At 40.2% G+C, this 23,498-nt stretch overlaps 1 protein-coding gene across 3 annotated transcripts in view; it reads right to left on the bottom strand.

The window, feature by feature from the left end:
* Positions 1-23,498, bottom strand: part of cdkal1 (CDK5 regulatory subunit associated protein 1-like 1) — a 276,511-nt gene that overhangs the window by 252,553 nt on the left and 460 nt on the right. For all 3 annotated transcript variants that reach the window (XM_034697513.1, XM_034697512.1, XM_034697514.1), the window contains exons 2-3: positions 21,918-22,081; positions 21,311-21,423 (exon numbers count right to left, since the gene is read on the bottom strand). In XM_034697513.1, the coding sequence (XP_034553404.1) occupies positions 21,311-21,423; positions 21,918-22,075 (271 nt within the window). In that variant the 5' untranslated portion in view covers positions 22,076-22,081. The remainder of the gene's footprint in view (positions 1-21,310; positions 21,424-21,917; positions 22,082-23,498) is intronic.

Raw genomic sequence — 23,498 nt, 5'->3', positions numbered from 1 at the left:
GACACTCCTGCAGCTGTAAAGAGGTGCATGTCTGAGCATCTCTTCAATCCACTTTACTGTTGGCCTTTTTTCAGTCTTTCTCAGTTTGTTTCTAAGAACGATCTTGAGCTGTGATTAGCTCAAGTCTACAAGTTCGACACATAGATGAGTATCAGTGTGGGAATTACACGAGTCGATGAATCAGGATAGGATGTATTGTTGCAGTGCACTTGCTGCATCTGTAAAGTTTGAATGAATATTTAATGCCTCTGGTAACCCAAATCAACAAAAACGTTCTACCTATGATATTTCAGACCATATGTAAATACTAAAAACTATGTCAAAACATTAGCACTCAACTTCTATCCATTTTTTAAACATGTTCAATTACGTTTTTTAACACGTTTTCACACTGGGTTTTAAGGGGTCTGATTTAACCTGATATTCATTACGTTATATATATCCAACCAATCAGAAATGAAACACTATTATTATTATTATTATTATTATTATTATTACTATTAATATTATTATTGTTGGTATTAGTGGTGGTGGTTGTGGAATTGTAGCCCTTTGTTCTTGCCCACTGAACTAGTTCACCCCCCTTTTATTTTATTTTATTTTATTTTATTTTATTTTATTTTATTTTATTTATTTATTTTGATTTTGATTGTGTTTATCTATTATTCTAATGATTTGGTTTTGGATTTTCCAGGGACCGGTCTACTAACTTTTCCCAGGACCAGTCAACTAACTTTCCCCAGGACCAGTTTACTAACTTTTCCCAGTACCGGTCTACTAACATTTCCCAGGACCAGTCCACTAACTTTCCCTCAGGACAGTTTCACTAACTTTCCCCAAGCAGCTCAGAGTTTAGACAAACAGCTCCGTCTGATACCCGGAGCCGAGCTCTTCTGCATGCACATACTACACTTCAGCCTCCACTGCTCCAGGCGTCCCATGGTCCAAATGCCCCGGAGACTACCAAGTGATAAAACTAATGAAGGAAGTCCTGATTCTGAAGTATTTTGTAACCCAGCACTCAAAGACCGTTTGAAATGAATAATTTTCAGATTCTGGAGTTTTTATGTCTTTAGATTCAGAGTCAGGAGGCTCAAACATGCAGGCTGTGAACTCTCTCTTAACCTGTCAATCAAAGAGTTAGGCCACGCCCCCACAGTCCTGAGAAATGCTCTGAACCTGTAAAATAAGCTGTTTGAACAGAGTTTTTTCATGAATGTTTATTTTCACTCACATTTTTGTTGAAGCGTGTTTACACATAAAATTTTGATATTCTATATCTTCTTTAAAGAAACTCAGTAAAGACAAAAAGAGATCAAAACATTAGAGGAAGTGATGATGTAAAGTGGGAGATCTTGCCTACTGCTCAACCTCAAGATACACAAACACACAAATTTACATTATCTCTGTTTTTACATTAAAATCAAGTTGCCTCAGCCTGCTATTGCAGCTAATGACCCCTTAGCATATTTACGCTTCACATGTAAAGCGTCCTAATTCGATTAATAGTAATAATTAGACCTTCCTCTGCTTTTTATTTCTGTGAGGAATTGAAACAATTTAGGTCATCTGGCCCCTTATTCCCACACCCAAGCCATGGGACATGCAAATCAGATGCAAATGCCACAGAAAAGTGAAAACTAGTTATGGGCCCTGGTAATAAATACTGAATTTAGCCTCTTGGCATTCCAAAAACAGCCAGTTGGGGTTCATATGCAAATTATATGCAAATAGCCCAGATGCAGAGCCCTTTTATTTCTCAGATACAGAGAACATCGGGGGTTTCCTGGTGGCTTTGAAGGCAGAGGCACATAACATGTCCTTCTGATGATGTGGGTTTGAAGCCAGCTCATGTTGCCTTCCCTGACTTCCATACCTTAACACACACATATGGAAGAAAGCCTTAGAGGGTAAACCAGAGGAAAGGAAGGCGGAAGCAAGAATGTACAAGACATTAGATAAGATGAGGAGACAAGGAGAGAAGGAGAATGGAAGGTATGGCATATGATCTCAAAAGTTAACCCCAGACACTGCTGGCTGCTGATTACAGAAGAGTGAGAAGACAGGAATGATAAAATGCAGGAGGCTAGAAGAGTTAGAGATACTATTTAAGGAGAGAAGTTATATTAGAACACAATATCATGGCGAAGTTTGAAACCTTTGTGACATTTTCAAACCAACAAAGTTTTAAATATATAAAAAAAAAGACGGAGCCACGAATACAAAGATGACCTGGGACAAAAAAAGAAGTGAGGGTGATGCTGCCTGCAGAGCGGAATTTCTTTAAAAGGATTAAGGTAGGAAGCTCTGCACTAGGATCAGAGGAGTTAAATAGAAACGTACATAGAGTTCGCTGTTCATAAAAGATGGAATAAATAGTCAAATGCATCAAAATAAGCTTGAGGAAACGCGTCGTACAGCCCTGATACATAATACGCGAATGACAAGGCCACTTTGTTCAGCTGTCACTGTACACTTCAAATGCATGCATCACTGCTCCACACACACATTCAAATGAACAGTGCAAAGCTTTCAATCACAGCCTCTGCACTAAAACACAAACACACACACTGCTGCTGTGTTTAGCACTGAGCAGCAACAACAAATTCAATGTTGACAAGTTTGATTAGAAAGGCTGTTCTTCCAAAGTTTACAGACTCTAAATCAAGGATACAGCACAACAACAAGAACTCCCAACTTAACAACTAGGGACGGACATTTCAAGCCAAAATACTATTCGATAATCATTGGCATCTATTTGACAATTATGCGAAAAATAATATGGAGAAAATCACTGCAACTGTTTGCTCTTATTTTGCTATTTAATGCAGTTAGAATTCTTCTTCTTCTGATATTTAATGCGGTTAGCAAACACCTTCAAGATGCCCTATAGCCACCATCTGGCAGGAAAACTGTATTACAACCAGGCACCAGTAAAAATGATGAAAAATTGCACTTTTAAAATGAAAAAATATTCAAAGTAACTCTTCGATTTTTAGAAAGTGAACGAATATTTGAAAATCATCGCCCATCCTTATTAACAACATACACAAGTAGAACTTTTGTAATCCTAAGTCAGAATAATGTTCACACCCTCTACGTCCGGGCATTCACTCTCCTGTCAATGTAGCTTCATATTTCCCCGCTATTTATAAACTGCTGAGCCTCATTAAAAATGCATATTTTCGATCTCTCTGCATTAAACTGCAGCATTTACTCAAATCTGATTTCAGACAGATGAAGATAGGCATCACAATAGATCATCCGTTGGAACTGTTAAAAGCATTTTAATGGCACAAACCTGCCTGCAGCATTGTGTGGCCCCGAGTGTCTGTTTATGCACTCATACATGCTTGCTTGCATTTGTGCCTCCAATGCGCCACGCATGAACACATCAGATTGGTGGGGTGGACATGAAGTCAAATCCCACAGAATTTCACTCCTAATTAATAAATTATTACAAAATAGAAAGACAATTTAGAGTGTTTTCCTTTCTAAATAATTGATCCCTTGTTCATTGTCAGGGTTAATAATGGGACTGGACAGGACTAGCTTTAAGAAAACTCTGGTGCAATGCATCAAATGGTAACATTAATGATCAATATTGTACATGGTCCCTTTATAAATAAACAAAGAAAAAGAAAAATAAGATTAAAGATGGAAACATTTGCAGTAAAAATTAAAACATAAAATTACAAGCTTCAATATGTTGCTTGGTGGTGCAGGCACACACACACACACACACACACACACACACACGCGCGCGCGCACACGCGCGCGCACACACGCGCCTGCACACCCTCTCCTAACAAATTCCACTGAAAACAGATGGCATCAGAATAATCTGATGTGCTGTCACCGTCTTTTTATATGCTAATCCAGCTCCTACACAAAACCGAATCTCTTTAATCAGATCTCAGGTCAGAGGAGCTAAATCAAGCTGAGACAGTCATGCTGCTGTTCGCATGCTCAATGTTATTTCAATACACTGAGACAGGTAGTCAGGCAGCAGTGTATCAGTGCACTTAATGTCCTGACACAGAGTTAACCAAGCATGGGCGATGTTTCAGCACTTCAGGAGGTGGAGGGAAAGGGTTTCTGCAGCGTAGCACCAAACCTGCATGAAAAACGTAATAAAGGATCTACATGGTATTGATTTTTCATCATCTTTAGCTCTTATCCTATCACTTAGACAGCATTACCACAGCAGGAGCTTTATTGTTTGATTACTTATAGAATTTAATGGTTTCTGAATGTGCATCACAGTCAGATTGTTTCAGAGGAGAGGCTGTGATTCGCCCTATATTAGATATATTACTTCTTACAGTGCCTCCACCAGAGACTGTTGTATGCACCTGAATCTGAGATCCTTTTAAATCAATAGAGATGTGCAACCATCCATGCCATAAAAGGAAAAAGACAGGAGGTATTGAGAGAAGTTTGTTTATCGGGGACACAGCTTGAAAACAGAAGCTGTCCATGCTGTGAAACCAAACCACTTCAAGACAACGAGGAGCTCAGGGAAGACAAACTCTCAGTTTTGCTATCATGATGACATTTTTGTTGCCTCTTAACAGAAGTGGTGGAAGCTCCTTTCGATAATTACCCAAGATAAGGCGAAAAATGTATTCTTGTATATCCTCCTATACAATCAATTTGAATTTACAAATAAATTAAATGTATCCCTCAGCTTTTCTTTAACTATTAAAGACTCAAATGTGGGACCAGCCTTTTACAAAACTTGATGAAGGCTAGAATACAGCTCTTTATTCCGCCTTTGTTTGAAAGGTATGGGGAGTGGATTATCTGTCTTTGGACCAGGTGCAGAGTAAGTAACAGAGTTGAATCAACGTAACAATGGGAAAGAGTGTAAAGGTTTGCAGGCATGAGTGTAACCATCCAGCAGCTCTGAAATAATAAAAAACGTCTATAGTGGGGAGACAAAACCCCTTTCTATATATATGTATATTCTGATTCTGCAACAGTGCCATAATAGAACTCCGCTGTCATCACGCCTTTATCCTTTTACACGGAATCCACAACAGTGCAATAACGTTGTCGCACTGTGCGAGTCTAAGTTGAATTATGGATGTCTAACAGCCAAATTCCACTAGATTGGTCCGGTACATCTCTGATCCGTCACAGCATTGGATCTGATAGGTTTCTATTCTAGCCAATGTGTTAACTTCCACTGGATCTGCTCTGTTGCGTCCCAGCTGCGTCTCTGATCCGGCAGGTTAGAGCCCTCTAGATCAGATACGCAAGACTTCTATTTTTGCCAGATGCCGGAGCATGAAGCATCAATCTCAACAGAGCAGATGGAGTGGGACAGGAAGTCAGGCACCAAAACAAAATGAAAACATCATTAATTTTCAGAATAAAACACTCTGTGTTATCACCAGATCGTATTCCACTTAACTACAGCAACAACTCATCATGATGAGCGGAGCCAGGCCTGGAATCAACAGGTCAGAGGCTTTCAGAGGACCAGAAAGACAACAAGGATGAGGAGAGGAGGAGGAGAATCCTTGATTCAGTAATTACCACGGGAAAACCTTGGTCACATGACTCCAGCTGTCCTGCTGCGTGCTGCGTTCTGAAAACACAGCCAATTGGTGTTCACTGATGAAACAGCATGGAGACAGATCGACACAGATCTGGTGGAAGTCCGATGTAAGACATGCATGTACAGTGCTCTTCCACCCTGCATGCTCTACCATTGTACAGGGATCCCGTCTAGCCCCTGTAAGGCTTGTGGTACTCTGTTACTACCCTAATGCTGGCTCATATGCAAGTACCATATGTGTGCTGTAACATTTACACTGAAGGCCACACGATACAGGGGTGTTAAAAGCCCCGATGGAAGTGGCACTATAAAAGAGTTCTGGGATATCTAACCCAATGAGCAGACAGCACATTCAACAGCAACAACGCTAATACAACAGGGCCCCTATCACTTATCAATCAATGCTGCTGCCTGAAGCATACAGAATAGAACAGAGAGGCTTTAGTTTTAGATTAAAGCCTATTCAAACTTTTTTTTAACCTCATGCTGAATGTAAAAATCACTCACAAGAAATAAAAAATGCTATCATCAGTTGGTTCAGTGTAAAAAAGCAAAGTCTGCATAATAACAGGACTTCTGCACAATGTTATTCCATGATTACTGTATAACAGGGGCTTTAGTTAGGTCAGACAAAAAGCATTGATTACAGCGAGTTAAAGGAAAAGAAACTGGCTGAAACATTGTTAAAATAGTTAAAAACACAGATGTGTGCTGAGCTGAAATTCACTAACTATGTGCATAACCCCTGGAGCTAATGGACCAACGAGCTACTTCCCAGACCCCCTATTATCTCTTCTTCCACACAGTCCAAGAAAAGATCGTAAGGAAAAAATGAGCCTATAAAACTGAAACACGACTGACACGTTTGAAAAACAGGTGAAATAAAGTTCAGCCATATATGCTTGTCATAACAGTCCTTGTCCACCATTGATAAGCCATCAACCACAGGCTCACTGTGCGGACAGAATGGACAAATTCAAACCACAACTGTTAAATAAGTTAACACAACAAAAGGCAGAGGAGTAACACACCCATTACCACACACACACACAGACACACACACACACAGGAAACAGCAAGGGCCTTCTGAGGACAGATTGAGTTCAGCCTTGGAAAACACACACACACACACACACACACACACACACACACACACACACACACACACACACACACACACACACACACACACACACAAACACAGAGTGATCATCAGATCAGATCAGATATCAAAAGGCAGTGTCTGTCTGGAAGATTAGAAGAGCCATCTGTCTGCCATGTGGAAAGCCTTGGATTATCAATAAACTTCACACATTTCTGTATGTGCATGTATCTGTGTGCACAAGTGTTTGATCCAGCAACTGAGAGAACAGGACGCTAATGAGAGAGAGAGAGAAACAGGAGCACAGAATAAATAATTTAAAGTTATAATAACAGAGACACTTTTCCTTATCGTTAACCTTGTTTGATTACTTGAGCCTGAAATGCTACCAAGCCCAGCATATGGCTGTTTCTATGAGAGAATTTAAAAATGATGAAAAATATACAGGGTCCTTAAACATTACAACGCATTGTGAAATGGGGTGGGTTCTATAAGATGACGACACAGGACCCCTCGGTTGCAGGGAGGTTTGAATCGCATTTGCAGCTCACACTTTACTCCGGTTGGTTGAAGGTCTGTCCAATCGCTTGCAGAAGCACTACCACATCTTGCTATTGCTAATCAATCAATCTCTGTTTATATAGCGCCAAATCCCAACAACTGTTATCTGCAGACTCTTTCCAAACAGAGGAGGTCTAGACCGTACTCTATGTTCTATTATTAACAAAGACCCAACATCAAGACAGGATTTCCAGTCCCATCTTACAGACAGGACTCAGTCTGATCTAATTAATCCACCATGAGCAGAGGAATTTGTAGCACTTAGCAAGTTACAGTGGCAAGGACAAACTTCCTTTAACAGGCAGAAACCTCCAGCAGGACCAGACTCAAGTTAGACACACATCTGCTGAGACTGAGTTGGGGTTAATGCTGCCTGGGAAAAGGATATAAAGTGAACAGATCTTGGCGACACTTGACTAAGTATAACCCAGAAACCAGCTGGTTCAAGGTGTATCGTTGTTTGACAATAAGAAAAAAAACAAGGCAGTGTAAGTAGAAGGTCTAATGTTTGTCAAAGCAGAAAAAGTTAATAAAATGTCGTCTTTAAAAGGCACAAGTGTCCAAAAGTATCGGCCAAACTCCGCATACATTCCACAACACAAACAAACACAAGGTCAAGAAATGAGTTTTGGCCACACTTGAAGTAATACATGGCCACTGATTGCTTCCCATGCTAAAGGCCAAATTCCACCAGATCCGTGTCCGGTCTGTCTCTGACCCGTCACAGCACCAGATCTGATAGGTTTCTATTCTAGTAAATGTTTTAACTCCCACTGGATCCGCTCTGTTGCGTTCCGGATGAGTCTCTGATCCGGCAGGTCGGATCCCATCGGTCGGAACGCAACGGATCAGATACGCAAGACTTCTATTTTTGCCAGATCACAACGCTCCAATCTCAACAGAGCAGATGCAGCAAGACAGGAAGTCATGCACCAAAACAAAATGAAAACATCCGGTTAATTTTCAGAATAAAACACTGTGTTATGGTTAGATTGTTTTTAACTTGACTATGAAAAAAAATGTCATTTTGAGCAGAGCCAGGCCTGGAGTCAACAGGTCAGAGGTTTTCAGAGTGGGTGTTGACGTACGAGGGAGCACGGAGCCGGACTGCAGCGGATCGGAGATGTACTGGACACAGATCTGGTGGAAGTCCCATGTAAACATTACCTGAATTTCCTATTATAACTTTCCTCTGCACAGATCTTTACTGCTGATAATAAACAAGGGATGAGAATCGAGAGCAAGGTAAGAACAAACACAAACACTGTCATAGAGAAAACACAGGAAATAAGAAATCACTGGATGGAAAGAGGACACAGGTTTATGCAAATCTAAGCACACAGGGGACAAGTCTTTAGGCCTATAACCTGTTAGTGACCACACACACACACACACACACACACACACACACACACACACACACACACACACACACACACACACACACACACACACACACACACACACACACACACACACACACACACACACACACACACACACAGAGTTACCATCTCTCTCTGGTCAAGCAGTGTCCTGCTGATTTTTTCCAGTCAAGTCATTTTTTCTGCTCGGTGATCAAGGTTACTTTGTCCGATGATGATTCAAATTAAACCCACTGCTCAAATCATCTGCAGCTTTTAAATCCTCTTTATCTAATATCTGTGCTCTCACATGGAAATCTAGCACAGAGCTGATTCATTTATATGTATGAAGGGGGGATCAGACAGAGACACATGTAGAATTAATTTATCACAAAGGACAGAGGAGCACACACACTGTCTTGCATTTAAACACTTCTGAGGACCTTTGGACCTACACAAATATTCCCATTTACCCTTGGTTAAATTTCTGACAGGTCCTCACAAACCTGCTGAATTAAAACACATAAACACTCCACCTTTCTCTCTTCACTGATAGGTGGCCAGAGCTTTCATTTCAGCAGGTGGCCTCATCTTAAGAAGCACACACACTACGATACAGGTCACCCCTGCTGGTCAGCGAGTAATGGCACTGATGGCTGAACATTGTACACTCAGACAGAAAACAGGGGTTATCTTCCAAAACAACACAAAAAGGGAAGGGAGGAGAAAAAGCTCAGAGGGAGCCTTGAAAGTCATGAAAGTCATTTACTGCGTGCCCTTCAACGGCTAACTCTCAATTTCTTTGCTTTTTATTCACATGTCACCCACACACTTTCTCCGCCCACACTAACAGCATGCATGCCACGTTAATTACTAATGTCTTTCAAGCTTTCATTCCCTCTTCATGAGGGAAATTACATTTGTTTTCCTTGTTGAGTCAAGATGACAGGGAAAACAAAAAGGAGAGGACAAGTTGGAAGTGAGAAAGACTCAAAAGTCTCTTTCATCTTGTTAAATAACAGACAAGCAAATTATTCAAAAAAAATAGACGGCGACAAAGAGTTGTCACATGTCAGAGAATATAGATGGTCTAACCCTGGTCTTTAACTTTACTGACAAGGTCTCTGACACAACACTGCACTGTTTGTTCTCCAAGAGAGGAAGCTAAGTGAGTTCTGACATCACGTCACTGAACAAACCAAGAAGTGTAATTAAATAAAATGTTAACGTTTTGATATAAAAACAGCCTGTGTATGTGTGACACTCAGTTTGTCCTGCAGGTCCGTAGTTAGCAAGCAGTTTGTTCTGTCTTAAATCCGTCAGGTTAACTGTGGAACTTTGCAGCTTTCGATTGGAGGATGTTTAATGAGATATTATTTCAACGTCAATGGAGGGACTACTTGACAGATTCCTCACTTTCACATTTCATGCAAAGAAAAAATAAAATTGGAATAGGCTGATGATAATCTAAGGCTTGACATTAAAAAGCTGCTATGTTGCTATTGGTAGCTGTTTTGAGAAACTGGCAAAATAAAAGGTAAATATAACGCCCTGATGGAGAGTGCCCTCTTTTCAGGACAGAAAAAAACAAAACTAAGAATTGTACTGTTTGTTTTTATTCCATATCAGTATGTTTTTAAACACCATTTATTCTTATTCTTCTTAATATTATTTGCATTATTATTATTATTAATATTATTATTATTGTTACTATTTTGATTATTCTTTATAAAAATTATAATAACCATTATTTTTATCATTGTCTTATTCCAATTATTGTCATTCTAATTATTTTTATTTGTATTGTATTATTAATACTATTACATTATTATTACATTATTATTTTATTTTATTTTTATTTTTATTATTATTGTTATTGTTATTATTATGGTTATTGTTATTATTATGGTTATTGTTATTATTAGAATAATTATTATTATAATTGCCATTATTTGTTTTTATTATAATTATTGTTATTATTATTATTATTATTATGTATATCATAATTTATTTTTTTATTGTACTTAGCACTTCTATAAGCAGGGTTACAAAATGGTTTACAATAAAGAAAGAAACTAAAAGATGGTTTTAAAAAACTGTAGGGAGGTGAGAGCAAATAGAGATAGAAAGAAAGAAAGAAAGAAAAGGTTATGAAAAGGAAATAAAAACAATGCTGGAAGAATAGAAACAACAAAATATAAAAGATTAAAACAATTAAGAAAAAAAATCAATTACTATATTTGCAAAAAAAAATCATGGACTATTTAACATTTTTTGTGTGCCGATCATAAATAACTTCATCTCTGGTTTCTAGACATCACAGTAACGTTGAAAAGCTTACATGTGTATTCATAATTAGAGACAAACTAGTAAGACAGGAGAAATGAAGGGGGGGCGACAGACCCACAACTAGGAGTAGCCAAACATATCCACAGGCTCGTCTTATTACCCACTGAGCAGCTCCTCTTGAGATGCTGGGGGTTAAACGCCTTGTTAAGTGACACCTGCAAACAGTTGGAGGCGAGGCAGACGCATGCCCCTTCAATCTCCTCTGTGTGGACTATCTAATCTGAGATTTGAGGTATCAATATGTAGGCCATTAGCTTTTAGTTTTTTTGCTCTTCCTGTTGGCAGAAGGTGTCATCTCCCTCCTTGGATTTAAGGCTCAACACTTTGGAAGGGGGATGAGGCGTGAAGCCAGGTTTTGCTCCCATCCAGACAACCTCCATCCTCCTGGTTTCCCAGTCCCTCCCCTCCTCCACCCCCTCAAGCCTTTCCCTTGGCTCTTGCCTTATCCCATTACTCACATCCCCTCCATGATATTCCCATTATATTCCTTCAGGGTATTCCCAATCCCTGTGGTATTCCTGGGATAACAGGGGGCTGACTGGCTGGCTGGCTTCTGCTGGGAATAGGGAATACACTCTCTTCCTCTGGAGGGAAGCAGCAAACGAATCACTATCCAGCTTCTCCTTTCATTTATCTCTAGCTTTCTTCATCAGAGGAATGAAAGAGCAGGTGAACAAATGAACAGGGAGGACTTGAACACTGGTTTCTGCTTCCATTTTTCTTCCTCTCCTCACCTTCCCCACTTCTTTCTAGCTGGGAAATCTAGGGTGAGATATCACTACCCTTTGGGGAATCAATTTGTTCTGTTTTTTGTTATTTCTCAGAGGAACAAGTAGTGGTCTGTCTTTTAGTCGACTAATCCTTACTCCTGAACCTCATATATGGGAGGAGCTCCTGGCAGTGAGGGAGATCTTTCCATCCTTGGAGAAATGAGTGCAAAGGAAGAATAACACTTGTTTCCATTCAGCTGTATCTCTCACCACTTGCATCTGGTGTTACCAATTTAGCAAACAGACACATTCATGATGTTTAGATATCAAGTATTTATCTGAGATCAATAAGTGTTGTGACACTTTTATCAAGAAAAAGATAGCATCAATAAATTCCTGCAGCTGACTCTCTGCGTTACGAGTTCCACAACAAGATCTCATTGCTCTGTCAGATCAGCCTGAGATGCTGTCAAAGTTCCTCCCCTCAGAGTAATCAATGGATTAGATTGAGCTGTGAGCCGTCCTTTCCTCAAGCTATCCCGATTTCCCTCTTCTCCTTTATCCATAGTTTCCTCAAGGGAATTGTAAGGCGGGGAAAGCCTGGGGTCCCTAATCCTGTGGCCTCTGAATGGTAACTGGGCGCTGCCTACACATGGGTCACCTTGTAGTATCACCACACACACACACACACACACACACACACACACACACACACACACACACACACACACACACACACACACACACACACACACACACACACACACACACACACACACACACACACACAGTTTCGAAGGCTCTGAATTTTGTCTTTAAGTCCTACAAATAGACCTGAGAGTCAGTGCAGTCAGGTGTGACCATTTAGAGGCCACAAGATTACAGTGATCCCAAGCAGTGTGTGTGTGTGTGTGTGTGTGTGTGTGTGTGTGTGTGTGTGTGTGTGTGTGTGTGTGTGTGTGTGTCTGTGTGTGTGTGTGTGTGTGTGTGTGTGTGTGTGTGTGTGTGTGTGTGTGTGTGTGTGTGTGTGTTTGTGTGTGAACAATGATGGAAGAAAGTGCCCTATTATCATTCTATCACTAAAGCTCTGTTAAAGCCACAGATGCATCGCTGCATCTTAGGAGTCGTGTACGCCAAAGTGATGACGGGCAGGAGTCATTAAAGTTAGAAACACATCTCTTAAACACCGCTGTGGTAGAAAGTTAAACACAAATGTTATTAAGTAGTAGTTGTGTTTAGTGAACATCTGTTTAGCCAAATGACAACTTCCATATTCAAACATTTTTTTTAACTCTCATGATGCGTCGCACATATTTACATGTCCTTATTTACATAATAACAGCCTGTGTACCTGCCAAATGTCTACTCTGAACTTGAGGGGGTTCTATTCAATGTTTTCTACCCCATGAGCTTAATGCGACGGTGTACGAACGCGTGCTCACTTTCTATTTCTAACTCATGCACCTGCAACACAACTGCAACATGTGTTTATCTAAAAACTGTGATGAGCATTTCAAAACCTTTACATTTTAAGAGAGAGAAGGAAAACAAAAGGATTTATTTCTAATTCTTATGTTGCTCCGCTCAGTCGGATATCATTTCCCTTCACCACATCATGCAATGCACTGATCTTCTCTTTCCTTGCATTTATCCTGTCATCTGTCCCTTCAGAAGTCACTCCTTTCTTTTCCTCAATCTATCCCTTGCTCCACTTTCCTTCTCTGCACATTGGGCAGAGTCTGGTTCCTTTTCTCTGGCAGCATATCGCTCTCCCTGTTTGCCTCTCTTTTTTCCGACCATGGCTTTGGTTGATTTTGGCTTCAAATACATCCGTCTCTGTCGGCTGTGCCCTTCATCCCAGCACCCTCCTCCTCCTCCTGGCTCTTTTCCTCATCTTTCCTTGCATCGCTTTCCCCTACACTCTTTTTTTTTTTTTTATCCCTTCCCCTCTCTCTCACTCCAAAAAGTGGAACTGTCTCGCACACTGTTTCGATACAGGAGAGAGCGAGGGGAGGCACGCAGACATGCACACTCTTTCTCACAAATGAACACACACCAGGTGATGTGTCTTATCTTGCAGAATGACGGATGTCAGAAACTGTCGCTCACACACTCTCCCTGTACGTTATCAACTCCCACCACGTCTGCAACTATGTGTGAGAACAGCAAATGTGTGTGAGGGGTCTGTGTGTGTGTGTGTACGTGAGAGGTGGAGTCGAGAGAAGATAGTAAGTTTTCATTGGATCCATCACTGCGGCGTGTAATGTTGCATAGCACACAGTCAGCCAATCAGAGGACCCTAACACACTCCGTTTTATGAATGAGACGGCACGTATGCGAGGTACACACACTCAGAGTGAGAATACTCTCTACAGTGATGTAATACAATCACTCAGTGCTGCAGAGACACTTGTAACACAATGCGGTACGAGTTGAATCAGAGGTTTGTCATAGTTTTGTTTTAAGTGAATTAAAATAAAGAGAAGCCTTCCTGTCAGTCATTTGCATTTATGTCCATATTTTGCATTTATGTCCATATTATGCATGCAGCAATACATAAAGTGGCAAAGGAATAAAATAATTGCTGTTAATCTATTAAGCTTTCATTTAAAGCCAGTGATGTATTTCATATCAATCATAATCTCAAATCTGTTCATTAAAGGCACAGTAAAATAACATCCAATCATCACTTAATGCACCTCCTCCTTATTGCAGGAGCACCTGTAATACCTGCTGATCACCAGAGTCCTCGTATCATTTTGTCAAGACAGAACACACCCTCTCTTTGAAACTCATATCCTCCAACCGTCTGTGTCCAAACCAGGAACTGAGAGTGCCTGATTTGGCTGACAATGTGTACCAGGGAGCAATTTTGCCTAACCGGTATGTAAAATCATAACTGAAGTGCTGTGTGTGCGGCTCGCTGGCTGTGAAGAGATGGGGAGGGGAGGGGAGGAGAGCAGCCAAAAACAATCAAAATATCCTGGTGCGCCTTTCCATGAAGTGCGTGTGTGTGCGTGTGTGTGTGTGTGTGTGTGTGTGTGTGCAGGGCCATGTGTGAGCATGCACGCCTTCTATGAAGTCACTATTTGGCACATTGCTCTGCTGCTCAAATATGTGTCTGTGTGCTATGATGGGTAAACAGTGCCCTCTTTGGCTGTAAGATGTACAGCAGTTTCCGACGAGCCAGGTGGACGAGCTGAGGCAGTGTGACAAGTGCAGAGACAATCAGAGGGACGAAGACAAGTGACAGAGGTCACTGAGGTAAAACTCAATACAGGAAGGAAAGGCATGGCTCTTCAGAGTGAGAGAGAGAGCTTATGTATCCCTTTATCTTGACAACACAAATGTAAACTAAACAACACTCAGATTATATTACCAAAATGAAGACTTACTTTCTCTCTCCTCCAGACAGAGTCGCAAATCTTTTTAACAGCACTCACTTCATGTTTCACCTTCATGATCAACGCTCCAGCTCTGTAAAAGTCAAGATGTCTCCACTGTCTCTCATGAAATTATCTCATTATAAGGTGATGCACCATATTGTCTCAAAGAAGTGCTCTTGTTTTAATAAAATAAATTATTACGGGGCTGAAAGTTACAACTTTTCAAACTATGAATGAGAATATAGAGCATGTGTTTCAGAGAGATGACCTCATCCTACAGTTGCAGAAATGAACAAAAAGACCCTCTAACAAGGCTAGGCTGCCACCTAGAGGCCGATGTGTGAACTGCTACTACGTCCCACCAGGTGATGTCATAGTTAAAGAAAGAAAGAAAGAGTTATAGAGAGGGATGAAAGGAGGACAGGGGAGAGCAGGGGTGTGATGGAAAGAAAACAGGCAGGAGAGAGGAGAGGGAGGGAGGAAAAGAAGGTGATGTCATGTTTTTCAGAATAGTGGGATCTGTCTTTGTTCAAACTCTCATTAAACTCTGCAGATACACACTGCAGAAAACTGCAGAAACTACGGCGGTGAGTCTGGTGTTCGTACCAGGTCCTCGTTTAAACAGGTCTTTAGAGAAGCACTCAAACTATAATGTTTAACCTCCTCAAAGTCCTAGTATTCCGTTTGGCCAAAGACCAGACACAGCATCCTTCAGGATTCCAATGTAACAAGTCCTTGTCATGCCGACTATTCCACCCTCTTCAATGCATTCCCAACAATTTCATGCAACTCGAGACGACGGCATAGCATCCATACTACACCATTCAAAACAATCACCGCTGTCCTGGGTGTAATCTCCCCTGAATCTGGCCATGACAGGCAATTTCTCTTTCCAACAACACGATGAAAAACAATGAATGAAGACACTCGTGCCCCAGAACGATGGGGGGGGGGGGGGGGGGGGGGGGCAAGGATTTGCAGGTGAAAAGAGACAAAACAGGAGACAGAGAAGCAAACAAAGGTAAAAAGCATGGATGGAAAGCAAAGAATAGTGAGACAGAAACCAATCTAATCCTTAAGCTTAAGCAGCGAGACACTGACCTTTAAAGTACTTTGTAAAGAGAGGAGTGAGAGAGAGAGAGAGAGAGAGAGAGGAGTGAGAGAGAGAGAGAGAGAGAGAGAGAGAGAGAGAGAGAGAGAGAGAGAGAGAGAGAGAGAGAGAGAGCGAGAGAGAGAGAGAGAAATCTGAAGCATACTTTGAAAAGATAAGCAGACAGAGGACTGCTCTAGACTGTTACCTCTGCTCATGTAGACACAAAAACATGTTACCTTTAGAAAACAAACATTAACCATTGTAAGCAGTGTTAATAGAATATCTTATATAAAACACACACACACGCACCACACACGCACACGCACACACACACACACTGAGATAAGACTGCACCTACACATCCAAGCAGCTTCATAGTGGGTGAACAATTCCTCCTCTATTAAAAATAGTAATAGTAAAGGTAATAATAGTAATGACAACAACAATAATAAAAATAATAATAACAATGATAATAATAATAATGGCATTAGTAATAAAATAACTATTTCTAATAATAATAATAATAATAATAATAATAATAATAACAGTAAATAAGTAAGAACGTAGGTAAATAAAAAATAAAAAATGTGCAATTGTTTGTTTTTTTATTCCACATTTACATTGATGAAGTTACACAGGGACCTCTGGTGGTCATATTCATATAATTATTTATTAAAAGGAGAAGAAAGAAGTCAGGTGACGTAATGCAAAGAGGAAAAGTCCACCAGGGGTAGTAGACACAACCTCAATCATGTATTGCACGTCCCCTGCATCATTTTTATACATGTAATTTGAAATAATAAAAGCATACACATTTAGTTATAACTATGTGCAGCCTGTATTTGTATTGGTTAACTTTGACACAAACCACTTATTTGGTGGGATAGTTTGGAGGACATCCTCGGTCGATAGATGCATGCAATGAAGCAGTCACAGTACATAGTGTCTGATTAAAACACTACCTGATCACAGACACTGTTAGTGCATGTAGTCATGCAGACTCTATGCAACTTGAAAACTATCAAAAAAAAAAGAATTGTAACAACAACTGTGACCCATTTTGGTTTTACATGCTGTTAAGTGTATAGTTTTGCTGTCAATGATGTCTTAACAGAATAATCTTCCTAGTAGTGGATTAAAAAGGGAGGTAAAGATAAGAGGAGGAAGGTCTTTTATGGGCAGGGGTCTTAACATCAATATTGGACTACTCATAAAAAACTGTAATATTTACTGAACCCTTCCTAGAACCATGAAGCCAACGTGGTCTCGTTGTGGTCTTACTTTAAGGAGAAGAGAAGGAGACCAAATGTAATCAAGCAATCAGAAAATTCAATATCCATAGCATTGTGTTTTAACCTTATTACCTAAGGGTGTATTACATTACACAGTCTCCCGTTTATATCTGCTGTGGTCCAGCATACAGTATACAGTGTAATCAGATTTGGAGACGGACAGATATTTCCAGTAAAGCACAATGTGAAAACAGAAAACAACTCTGTGACAGTGTGTTAAAAAACCTGTTGTTCTGAGTAAAAGCACACTGCCAGTGTTTCATTAAAAGAAATAGGTGAGACAATTACCATCTCAAGCCCTGGTAGACACTTTAGCATAGGAATGTTACCTAGTCAAGAAGGAGGGTGAGACGACACCGTGAAGACAAACGTGTGAAAGACAGACTGTTCGGGACAAGCTTAAGGGACGGAGAGAAACTGTTAGATGATACGTGGATCAAGGATCTTACACGCCAGATGAGGCAGGAGCTGTTGGCCTGTGTTCATGAGTAAATTGTGTCTCTTGTGTATACATGTGTGTGAGTGTATCTGCATTTTTGAAGTGTGTGATTAATGTCTTTCTAAGGCTGCGGAAACCCCACGGTGAGACAAGTGCCTCAGGGTTTAATATTTACTCTCCCTTTACCCGTCTGTCTTTTTTTCTTCTGTACCCCAAACACAAAGAGACACAAAAAGAGTCGCTGCGTACGCAAAGATGCAACGCAGCACAAACATCTACACTGCTAATGTGAAGGTACTGTAACACTTATCACACAAAAACCTGCCTGTTACCTTCTCCTCTCGACTGACTGAAATAAACATTGAATAGATACACACACACTCAGACACAGACAAGGATCCTGTGTGACACACATAATTAGTTTTAACTGCTTCGTTTGTGTTGGCCCATCTTTTGCACAGGAAAAACACATGCACACACACAAAGACCTCTTTAAATCTACTGAACAATGTGTCTGGCCTCAATGCAAAAGATATGCAAACTTGGTAGCATCAACATAGTCATGTTTTATCTAACAGCCTGTAGTCTGATACAAGTCGACTCAGGTGTGTTTTCTTGTATCACTCTGTCAAGATAAAAAAAATAAGCACTGATAATGAAGCCTTGCCACAAAGACAAAATATCTCCTTAGATAACAAAGCAGTGATTGAAACCCAAACCAAGATGATTCTTCAAAATTTCTCAGAAATGTAGACTCTTGTACCTGAGGTCTGGATTTATCAGCATGAAGTAGTTTGGATTCCACGTTTATAGCTGGAGCAATATTGACCAATCACATATCAGCAGGCTTTTTCTGTAACTGTTAGTGTGGAGGGCAAACACAGCCACAACACAATCTGCTCAGACATGGTTATCTGACAATGACACATTTATCTGTAACAAACAATATCTACAAGCAAGTGAAGCTCTACATAAAAACTTTCAACCTGAGCAGCAATCTGTTGGACACCGTAGTTTGCATTTATACTTCATAACAATCTGCATAATTATTTTGTTGTTTCAGTAAACTTTAGACCTGTAAAATGAAAGTAATCCACAAAAAATTGTGTCTTTTTTTGGGGGCATATAATGCTGAAGTGGACCAGAGTGAAATCTTTGTGTTATTTTCTCCCTTCGGTTGAACTATGACCTACTCAAAGCAGTTTAATTAACTAAGAAATGACTGCAACCTAAAAGCTGCATGGGAAAAAATAAAAATTTTGGCTAACACTCACCGCTGGAGGAGTAGCCGGTGGATTACCCAGAGGCATATATTGCATGATGGCATTAGACGATGATAGACAATGATAAGCAATGTGTTCAGAGATTGGTGCAAACCTTCCTAACCAAGTTATCTTTGTGCATGACCTCTTCCTTTCTTACACATTGCAATGGAAATATTTCATTTCTGATGATGAAGGTGGACAGATATTTACAAAAGAAATTTCACTGGATGCAACGATAAACCTTAACACAAGACTTTGGCTGAGAAAGTTCCACACGCCTGTACGCTGCAAGTCAGGTTAGTTATACTCCAACCAGTTGTTTCACATAAGCCAAACAAATTGTTTGTTGAGGGCAGTACGTAGCTTAAGAGGCTCAAATCAGGACAAACAAAAAGATGTCCCACCACACGAGGAGAGATGGTACTTCTTACTTACAACGCAAGACTGCCCTCTAGTGTTTGATGATATTACTGACATCAGTTTTACCAAAACATCAGCTATAATAAATTATAACTAAAAAAATTGAAGCAGTGGTTCCCAAAATAGGGGGTCGGGACCTTCTGGGGGGGTCACAAAATGCCTTCCATAGACAAAAACTATTTAAAACAGCTTGTTTTTTATACCATTTTTTAAAACATAAACAAAATAGTGGTTCAATTCTTAATAAAAATATGAAAGAAGCATGTTTTATTTTTTTCCCACTTTCCTTTGTTGCCACAAGACCTCTGAGTAAGATAAGCCAAATAGACAATGGTATCACTGGCAGCAGGTACACTTGCAGCAGCAGAGGAAACACAGCAATATGTGCATATAGGTAGTCTAATTAGTCTAAATTAAGTATCTTGGGCCCTTTTTATCCTCTATTTTATCAGTTTTTGGAAACTGAGAGAGAGAGTGGGAAATAAAATGCAATAGGTTAGAATTGAGCCAAGGTCACCCTCTTCGAGGACCAGACTGCACATGGGGCGCACAGTTCAGCAAGACCAATGCACGACATAATCCTGCAATGTTTGCATTATGCTCTGTGTCCTTACCTTCCATTCATCTGTTTGAAATAACCGTATCCTTCTTTGTATTGTTATATTTAATTTGTATCTTCTGTTTTTCATTGATCTTAAAGCTGGGGTTGGTAATCAGATTTAGATACACTTTTTGTCATACTGGTTAAAATGATCTTTATGTCCTGATGGCAATCATTACATGATGTGTTCCTAAAAAAGAGTGAAAAAAAACTGCTTCCCGGAGTAAACCTGGGAAAACACCAACCAATCACCGTTTTTTGGCTCCCCAAATTTTAAACCAATCAAATCCCGTCCAGCCGTTCTGCCCTCCTCCTGCGCGTACATTTCCCCGGCATGCACTCCTCCGAGTCCCCGTCTCCTGCCTCTACTTCCCCTGACTCTATTTACTGCCCCTCTCGCTCGTCCTCGGGCCTGTCCCCTCTGACCTGATGAGGGGCTTTGCTCAGGACTGTAGTCCGGATCAGAGTCTAAAAAGCTCTCACCAACAAGCAGAATAATTAATGACGTTCATTAAGTCCTACAGAAAATATATATTTATTGTAGCGTCCGTCCGGACGCTGTAGGGATGACGAGCCGATTGGTGAACACGTTGAGCTTTAATAACCGGTCACTGTCGGCCGTGATCACGCCAACCAACAAAACAACAATCAATGTTTGAATGAATGAAAAACTTCAACTCTCCTCTCTCCCACTCGCACACTCTACACCTCTCCTGATGCCTTCACTGACCGTCAACACTGTAGGAATTAAGAGCATCTACACTGAACACGTTTAACAAACAGTAGAGCTGTTACAGTATTATATGTGTTATAACTTTTCTCCTGATATCGTGTCACCGGTACAACTGGATAATGCTAGCATGACAGCTGTGAGTACTAACAGCAGCCATGTTTGTTTGTGTTTTTAACTTTCACTATGATAATGTTTTGGTGAGGACCGGTTTTGAATCAGTCACGATCATATGGTCGAGAATCAGCAGCGCTCGTGCATGTGAGCGGGGGGGCGTCGTTTTGGAGGAGCTCCGAGGGAGGAGGGGAGGGGTTAGACGGAGTCATGAGGAAAAGCTACATTCAAATTCATGCTGGTTTTCCGAGACTGCCAACCCTAGCTTTAAATCAATGAACTTAATCCAGTTAACCCCAGATTTAAAAACTCTCTTACCTGTCATCTTGTATCCACTGGCAGCTAGCTGTCCGGCCATGTACTCTCCATCTGAGTTGTTGTGACTGCAGCCCCATGTTCTCATCCAGATTTTTTGAGTGCCAGGGATCAAACTAACATCAAGAACAATATGTCTTTGTTATAAGATGTGAGTGAACTATAAAGTCCATTTCTAAATCTAACAAAAATAACAAAGGTTTACAAGGTGCTTTTACACACCAGCTACAGAAAACATATGAACAAAGCTTAAGAACCCAAACTCTAATCAACATCATTTCATGAACTACAATAAAACCTCAACCTCAGAGTGTGTATCTATGAAGAACCAACCCTCTAAATGTATATTCTAATTTTATTTGATTTCTGCCGAGTTGCTGATGTTTACTTCAACTAATTTTCTTACTTTTATCTCACTTACTGTGCTCTCTCTATTTTCTCACTCTATAGGAGGCAAACACGCTACTCGTGTAAGCACATTCATTGTAATTTCTAAAACTAAAAGACCAACAATGATAAACATGTTCTTTGTCATGATCAACCTATCCAAAAAATAACATAGGATACCAATGTCAACATCTGCACTACACAAACCATACATCAGACACACCTGTCAGCTTGGAGCTCCTCGTTGATCAGCAAATCCTTTTTCTTCCTGGACCTCGGTATGATGTTCTTCCTCGCAGACTGTCTCTCATGAGGAGTGGGGTCACTCGAGGACACCATGTCCTCAATGTCTTCAATCATTGCGTCACAGGCTGAAGGCATGCTGGTCTGAAAGTCAGGGAAAGAGTGGATCAGCACAGCATTGTACTATAATACCCTGTAAGCTGTAGGCAGACCAAAGCATCAAGTCATGAGAAACATGAGTGAGTTAAATTGGAGAGTTAATGTTTAAACCTATACTGTATTATTCTCAAATAAGTATCAACACTAATTGTTGCCTCAATATTTGGTCCCACCTGTAATACATAATTTGGTAGGTTTGGATTGTTTTGTTGGATAAGTATTCATGGTGGTGCTCCCATAATTGTTTAGAATAATCTACAAGGAATTGCTGTTTCCTCCCTTAACCCTCCTATTATCCTTGGGGTCAATTAGACCCCATTCAATGTTTAACGTCTTTAAATTAATGACTAACATCATTTTTTTGGCTTCATATTTCATGACTTTTCCTAATTTAATGGGGACAACTGGGAAAACGTAAAATTTAAATGTTAATATGTTCCAATTTCCTGTAAAAATACGTTTACGCAGCGGTGTTCCTTGGGTCAATTTGACCCCAGGCTGTTTTAGCTGTATATAAGAAATATCAACATTTTACACACATTTGTTTCGGTTGTTTTGGATGATATTGAGGTTGCTATAACCAAGGACACTTCCGCATGTGACTGCAGGAGCTGGGATCGAACCGCCAACCTTTAGATTGAGATATAATATTTTCAGCCACCATGTCTCTAAAGACATTCAATGATCTGTCCTGTGTCATACATTTTGATAACATAGAAACAAGGCAGGGCCGACGAGAGCATGACAGACTCCCAGCAGTTTGATGTTCTGTTTTACAAATAAAGTCCTTCTAAATGCTTTAAATTGTGTTTATGCTGAAAATATATTTTATTTAAAGGGCTACTTAGGTAGTCAACAAAGAGACATAAAGTACCTGACACATAAACCTGGGTAACAATCAGTTTCTGGAGGTTTAAATTGCTGGGGTCAAATTGACCCCAAGGATAAAAAGACGTTAGTAAATTTGAGGGTAACAGGAGGGTTAAAAACCATACCTGCTGAATAAAGGTATGACATCATCACCATGATAAAAGCTGCACACCTGAGTTAATGAGACATCTCATTCAGCTCTTGAGATGGTTCCCTACAAAGGAGAATTTCTCAGTAGTCTCTCCACAATTTGTTTTAACGTTTTACTGATGTCTCTGCAATGTGTTACTTCAGATTACGTCTGTTTATCTCACTTTATTGTTCATTTGAATGTATTTTTTTTACTGAAAATGTGCTAGAAATGAGACTCTGGAACAACAAAATCAGCAGCAAATGTTGTTCAGTGAAGACAAGGATGGCGGTCACACACAGCTACTCGGATATTCAACCTCTGAAGTGTTTAGTGACTCATAAATCATGTGGACGTGTTACTGGAACGATAGAAAACAAACGTAACTCAAGCGCTGAAAAA

The sequence above is a fragment of the Notolabrus celidotus genome, chromosome 12 (genome assembly GCF_009762535.1).
Source record: "Notolabrus celidotus isolate fNotCel1 chromosome 12, fNotCel1.pri, whole genome shotgun sequence".
NCBI classification, from domain to species: Eukaryota; Metazoa; Chordata; class Actinopteri; order Labriformes; family Labridae; genus Notolabrus; species Notolabrus celidotus.
The sequence above is the reverse complement of the archived record's forward strand: the minus strand, read 5'-3'. Positions and strand labels throughout refer to the sequence as shown.